The 7428-nt window shown below is 31.8% G+C and overlaps 1 protein-coding gene across 1 annotated transcript in view; it reads left to right on the top strand.

The window, feature by feature from the left end:
- Positions 1–7428, top strand: part of LOC106465513 (serine/threonine-protein kinase unc-51-like) — a 92477-nt gene that overhangs the window by 63755 nt on the left and 21294 nt on the right. Inside the window, exons 10-14 of the mRNA XM_022393421.1 lie at positions 917–961; positions 2430–2671; positions 4430–4469; positions 5016–5073; positions 6927–7290. Coding sequence (XP_022249129.1) covers positions 917–961; positions 2430–2671; positions 4430–4469; positions 5016–5073; positions 6927–7290 — 749 coding nt within the window. The remainder of the gene's footprint in view (positions 1–916; positions 962–2429; positions 2672–4429; positions 4470–5015; positions 5074–6926; positions 7291–7428) is intronic.

Raw genomic sequence — 7428 nt, 5'->3', positions numbered from 1 at the left:
ATATAATGAGGATGATCTGACTGCTGTACATTACTGTTGCATGATTTACACACTGCCGTAAAAGTATTCATACACTTGATCCTTTATTTTAACTCTTGTGCTTTCCTCCTGTTCCAAAAGAATACTTATATTTTCAACCGACTAACTTGTGTACGTTGAATAATAATAAGTTCGTAAAGATGAGTTTTTACAACGTTTAAATTTTGTATGAGCATTTTAAAGACAGAATAGAGAAACTATTAGAGCATCTTAATAATTAGGGCTAAGCTAACTATCTTGGCAGTCATTTTAGTTATCAAACTAGCCCTGAAGGGGCTAGAGAGACAACCTGCGGCTAATATTTAGATATTTTTAATGGTTAGATCATTTAAAAGCAACTTGAATATAAATGTCTTGAGTGCTCTGAAAGTCCTGTCTAATATTTGTTAAAATCTACATTAAAGATGCTGATTTAACTCAAAATATGAGTGGTAAATATGTATGGTCAACTAGTCAGTGTATCATGTTGCAGGTTGAATGGTCCAAGTTTTGAGCCATGATGCTACTAAACACACACTAAACTTTCAGTAGTAGAAGCATTATAAGTGACAGATAAGTCCATTATTCAGTTCAAAGAACTCAACAGAAGCCCCTGTAGTGGTGTTGGCTAGCTACCTTCCCTTTGGTCAGTAGTTCAAAGTTAAGGATGGCTATAGCCAAGTCTATGACATATGGTGACATTCAGCTTGAAAACTCAAATTTATGTATGCAAAATTTTGCTACATTGTTCTAATACTTAATATTTCATTAGTCCTGATATCAGTAAAATTGATCTAGCACATCCTAATGTACAGGTAACAGTACTATTAATCAGTTATTTTATATGCAGCTTAACCTTTGTTTGACCTAATTATCATAGTTTTTTTTTTATTTACAGATGAATTTTTTAGTCATCCGTTTCTCCAACCAGTCACCAAGCCAAGTAAGAATTTACATTATCTTTAGTTAATTTTAGTGTGTTTTAATTTTTTGTTTAAAATAAAGGTTTAAAATGCTTTCTTGAATATAAAGTATTTTGTTATGTGTATAAGTCTTGCACTTATATCAAAAAGTCGCATGGTCCATGTTTTACTTTGCCATATTGGTCGTAGATGAAAAATTTTAAATGTCTCTTGTATCTGATGGATGTTGAGTCTGTTTTACTTCACCATATAGTAACTTAAATTAATTTAGGTATGTGAATAATGCTACAACATTTCATCAAATTCAGTATTATGCGGTGGACCAACTGTTCAATGATTGTATATACAAAAAAAATGTTTCTTCTAATATTGTATGATCTGATGCTCTAAGTCATCTTGGCAACGTGCAAAACGAAAGATGTATTGAGGAACTGAGTAGCCATAGAGTTTCAGATCCACATCTTTTTCCAAGTGTAATGTTTATGCCATTAACAGCATATAAAGATTTATCGTGTCTTTTATTGATATGGATTGCTAGGAGGGAACGTTTAACATTGTCTGTGGTGATGTTGATTGAAGAACGTTTGACATTGTCTGTGATGATGTTGATTGAAGAACGTGTGACATCGCCTGTGGTGATGTTGATTGAAGAATGTTTGACATCGTCTGTGGTGATGTTGATTGAAGAACATTTGACATCGTCTGTGGTGATGTTGACTGAAGAACATTTGACATCGTCTGTGGTGATGTTGACTGAAGAACATTTGACATCGTCTGTGGTGATGTTGACTGAAATAGGAAGTTTTGTGATAAGAGATGCAAGACCTCTATAGGAAGATCTATAAATTTATTGGTGAAGCTAAAACTTTATTTGGTTTTTCTAATCCTCTTTTAATGTATTCTATAGAAAAGACTTGACTGAACTACTTGTATAACAGGATTAAAATACATTTTTATCAATAGGGTATCCATAAATTATTAAACCACTTTATTATTTGAATAGAATGAGAAGTAAATAAGATAAACAACTGTGGTATAATAGAGACTAATGCTTCAGGTTTGTTCATGGCCATTGCACTGTGAATAAACTTCTACATGGACACCATTCATGGCTCGAAGGACGTACAGGCAGTAATCGATCTCTGCCCACATATGTGCCAGCATCTTTGGAGTAATTGTCGCAATTTGGGCATGCAATATAACCATATCTGGTACCCATGTCTTATATATAATATCTTTATATACTTCCATATAAACTAGTAAGAGAAAACTTCAGTCGTCAAACTCTTTATCTAGTGTGGTTCCTATTTCATTCAATTAAGAAAGTCATTCAATAATTTTTGGACACTGTATAATAAGACATTGCAGAATGTCTTCAAAAGTTATTGAATTATCTGAGGTAATTTGAACTACAGTCATTGAGTGAGTATAAAAGTTAAAATTATTTTTTTATAGAAACATTCTAATATCCTTTGATCTCTATTTCAGGCTCGCCCGTGCCCATTCCCAGTCGAAGCTCTTTGTCTCCAGATGTTCCTTCTCCTATCAGTTCTCCATTTGATTCTCCTATTTCTGGAAACCTACCACCTTCACCTCAGGGATGGTGTGGAGTTGGTAGCAGAAATGAACACATGGTTGATGCAGGAATTCCAATGGCTACTTCACCAGTATTGGATAAGCAGTCTCCAGATGGCAGAGTAAGAACTTCGTCTTCCTCTGCTGAGGATCAGGTGTGTTGAGGTTATTTAACACCGAGTACAATAAGTATGGAATGTTAAAATACTTTGGTTGAGACACCATCTTAACTTTCTGTTGCATGCATTTTGAAAATACAGCAGAAAAAATATTTTCTTTGAATTTCTTACTCGTATAGGTCTATATTAAACAAAAAAAAATGTTTTTGTGGATCATATTTTGGTAAGTTATAAATAGGTACGTTATCTATGAAGAACCATTGGTTTATTTAGACTGTTATCTGAAAGTAAGAGCATTAAACTATAAAACTGAAGTATTTGTGTGCCTATTAAGCAACAATGATACAGTTGTTACCTGGACGTTACAATGTGCAATAGATGGTTAATGACAGAGATTTTTCTTTTAGCTAAAAGGTGATGTTGCATGAATACTTCACTTAACTATAAATATCAATAATTTTATTATGTTTTCCAAAAAAAAAAATTAGTTCAAAATAATAAGAAACTAAAGATGGTAGGTAAAGTTTTCTTGCATGTTAAGTACTGAAATCGACAGTTGTATTATTTGTGATCTCGGGACTTTTTTGTCCCAAGTTTTAGAAGGGTTCATATGTTGTGGATCATTTCTTACCATCAATGTCTGAGTGTGTTCTGATAATAGATATCATAGAAATCCATCCTTTGAGAGATTCTTCAGTCTCCTTTAGACTAAGATTAGTTACAGTTGATGGAACTGTTAACAAAAATGTCAATACTTAACTTTGTAGATTTAACAATGCAAGGCTACTTCACCAATATAAATTATTTTGATACATGTGATCTTAAAAGTTTATAATTGCATATTGTCTGTCAAGAAACGATTATACAAAAAAAAAAAAGTTAAAAATAATGAAAGAAAAATTAAATTTAACATTTAAGTCACAAAACTGATCTTCTGAGGATAAGATCGAGTTCTCACTTAAGAGTAAAGTCGTAATGTTCAAACTTTGTAGAGATAATACAAGTTAAACTGGAGATTTAGTGGGACACTTATGTGAACAAAACCTTTTGGTTATTACTACGCATTAGTTGTTTATTACCAAAAGCAATATTTATTTATCTGGAAATAATTCTGGCTTTTGGTAATAAACAACTAATAGTAGTAATAACCAAAAGGTTTTGTTCACATAAGTGTCCCACTAAATCTCCAGTTTAACTTGTATTATCTCTACAAAGTTTGAACATTACGGCAAGTGTTCATGTATTTCGGGTCAATCATAAAAATTTATTTATCTGGAAATAATTCTGTATGTTTGACCCGAAATACATGAACACTTGTTGTGGCACAGAAAGATCAGGTAACTAACTTTCATATTTCTTTGTCATTCCCATGTTACTGAGATTTAATTGTGTTTACCTGGTTTTTCAGTTCAATATATTTTCTAAGTTAAAATATAATATGGTTTTCACCAGCTGAAAAATTTGTAAAAATTAATCGCATTCATTTCACTACAAAAGTTTAGTCACTTGGCTATAGTCACAACAGTTTCAATACGGAACCAAATATCTAGGCTAGGATTGTGATAATTTTAACAGAGAATTGAAACTGTTTTCATTATTTTAATAAATAATTCTAACTTCTTCCATTGTTTTACTAGGAAGTTGAAAAGTGTTTTTACAGTTTCTTTTCTATGAAGATATTCATATGTAAAGTGTCTGGTTATAGAAATGATTTTTATGTTTTGTGTATCAGTTATGTGATGTAATAAGATTTGAGTTGTTTGTATGTTACACACGAGTTATATTATGTTACAGGATTTTGTGATAGTTCCAGCTGAACTGGTGCGACAATCAGGTAGATAATATTTCTCAGTTATTTGTTTTTTTCCTGATAGTGTAGATCTTTCTAATGTATCAAACAGAGTTGTGAATAAATTATGGGAAAAAAAGTCCTCACTTTGGTTTGTTATATTTGTGATTGAAAGTTTTCCTGTTGTAAAATTAACGATAATAGAACATTTTATATCGTAAACGATCAATATATTTAATGATTTTTGAAAAGAATAAGTTATTTAAAGTTATAAAATAAATAAACAAACATCAGTTCTCTGTTGTTGTTATTGTTAGTTTAATGGCAAAGTCAAGTTTGAAAATAATTGTAAACTTTTCGACAGTTTGATTTGTGATTACTTTATGAACTCGATATAAAAAAATATTCATAATCTGTTCAGTTTAACTATATTTTAAAGTTAATTTTGTTTTTACTTTAATGGATAGTACTTAATAATTCTAGACATCTTTAAAGGTCTAAAATAAAATGTCACTTTTACCATTATCTGTTATTAAGCTAAAGAGTAGTAGCTGAGGTAATAAATAATTATTCATTATTTTCGTTTGTTAGAAGAAAATTTCAATTGTAGTGGTTCAACAAAGATTCAACATGGCAGTAGTCCTGACAGGTGAGAAGTTATGAAATTTCTGTGCATGTAGTTTTTTTATAAAAACGTTTCAAACACTGTTATTTCATAGCGTAATATTCAAGCAATTTTATGTGGGTAAAAAAATAATCGATATTATTCTTAAGAGTTTGTAAATACAGAACTTTTGTAGACTTACCAAATTGGTCACCGTTCTTATGTCTCTAACTTTTTAGTTATTCCAGCTACAAGATAGGTATTTATGTTTATAAGAGACTGAATTCCTATAATTATAAAAAATAAAATTCACAAAATGTTAGAGTAAGGTTTAATGTCCTTCAGGCTCCTTCTCTTTGTGGAAGTTGTTTGTTAGACAATATCTGTATCTTGTAAACTGTACAGCAGGAAAAAACAAGGTATTTGTTTAAGGGTTGAACTTGCAGCACTTACCCGATCTTAAGTATTATCCAGAAAAACAAGTTCAATAACACAGGCCTGCGATGGTGTTATTGGCTTGAAATTTTTACATGTTCTACGGTAATTCCTGTATGCTTAATCTGAAAATGATATCCATTTTTCTCCATTGCGTACAAAACGTCGTATGTACTTTTACATAAGTGAATCATTTTCATTGAAATCGGGTCACATTTTGTTATGCTTCAAATGTTGACAACCACTGGCTATAGATTTCTCTAGACCAATCGTGATGTGATAGTCTTATCAATCATTCTAGAACCCACGAGAAACACACCGCTAGTATATAAACAGTTAATAGGCCTCATAACGTGTCATTTCTGGATAGTATTTGTTTGTGCGTGCACTTTGACATTATTTTATTATTTTCAATATTATTTATTCGTCGCTAGCAACAAGTTGTGTAAATGACCCAAACATATTCTGTTATATTTGTGGTAAATTTGTTGTAAAGAAATAAAGGTAAAAAAATTATAGAATTAAATCAAAAATGTGTATTACGTGTATTTTGGGACCTGTGTATTGTGTGTATTTTGGGACCAAGACAAATCATTGGTTCTGCATGAGGTTTGCACCATTTGGTCTAGTGTGAGCCTAGAAACCATGGAGTTTAAAGAACACTTGCAATTGTATTTCCTCAAGAAAAATCTAATTTTCTGGGCTGGGGATTAGCTAATGAATCTGAGGGTAGATTATTCATGGAAAAGAACCAACTGACAACACATCAGTAAAATGATACAGTGATCACATAGATCATCCAGGTTTTGAATATTCCCCAACACTATATAACCAAGAAACCTTACCCAATGAAAGTAATATGAAATACTGTCAAGTTTATTCAAGCCTGTTTGTCCAGAATTACAGGAACGTCATAGAACAAGCACCACTTAAAATGTTAACTTAAAGTTGTTTTTTCCATGTGGAGCATTTACTTCCTAAACTCCAAATTTTGAAAGAATGAAAGAAAGCCAATTTATTAAAGCATCTAGTCCTTTCTCTATTTTTTCATTCACAAGGTATCTATGATTATTAATCTCCAACTTTTAACTTATATTTTATGAAGAAAAACCAAATTTTCTGGACTGGACATAAGTTAGTGAATCCAAGAATTCATGTTTCATGTCCCATTACTACAAAATCACAATCCACACATTTGGTCAGTGGGTGTTATTGGTTAGCTTCCTTCCCTCTAGTCTATTATTTCAAAATTAGAAACAGCTGGTGTAGTAGCCCTTGTACAAATGTCTGAAACAAAAACAAACAAGTCTTTATCTCGTTACAGTAAAGTTTCAAATGATAACATAGTATGACCCAAAGAAATTTAAATTTAAGATAATGTGTAGTTCTCATATAATTGAAAGTAGTACAAGGAAAATTATTGTTAATTCTTTATTCTTTGCTTTTATTTTACTTTTTTTTAGTTCACCTTCTAGACCTAAAATTTCTTCCAACACATCTCCAAAGATGTCCAGCCATGTAGAAGTTAAGCCTCATTCAGGTAATGCAACATTTCATGCACCGAAGGCATCAGCAATAAGTTCACCTCGACCCTCCTATCTTCCAGTGAGTGGTACTTCTGCATCACCTCTTCCATCTCCTGAAGTGGGTACCTATCAGCAGTCGGAGCCAATTCCTGTCCCCTCGCAGAAGAAAGCCTATGAACAAATACAAAGAAGCCTTGAAGATGAGCCATCTAATTCATCTGGTTCAGTAGAAGAGAAAGCTTTGTCATCCCCTTCATCCACTCACATGTCTTCTAACCAGTCTTCACCAAATCTCCCTAAGGTGTCTTATTTTCTTTCTCTTAAAATCTCTCATGTTTAGATATGAATACTAGAAGTAACTAAATAGAAATTCATAATTGTTAGTTCTCAGCACTATCACATGAGATTACAAAAAAAAAATTCAACAATTACATAAAAA

The sequence above is a fragment of the Limulus polyphemus genome, unplaced genomic scaffold (assembly GCF_000517525.1).
Source record: "Limulus polyphemus unplaced genomic scaffold, Limulus_polyphemus-2.1.2 Scaffold1969, whole genome shotgun sequence".
Classification (NCBI taxonomy): Eukaryota; Metazoa; Arthropoda; class Merostomata; order Xiphosura; family Limulidae; genus Limulus; species Limulus polyphemus.
Note: the sequence above shows the minus strand (reverse complement) of the source record. Positions and strands in the feature narration are given on the sequence as shown.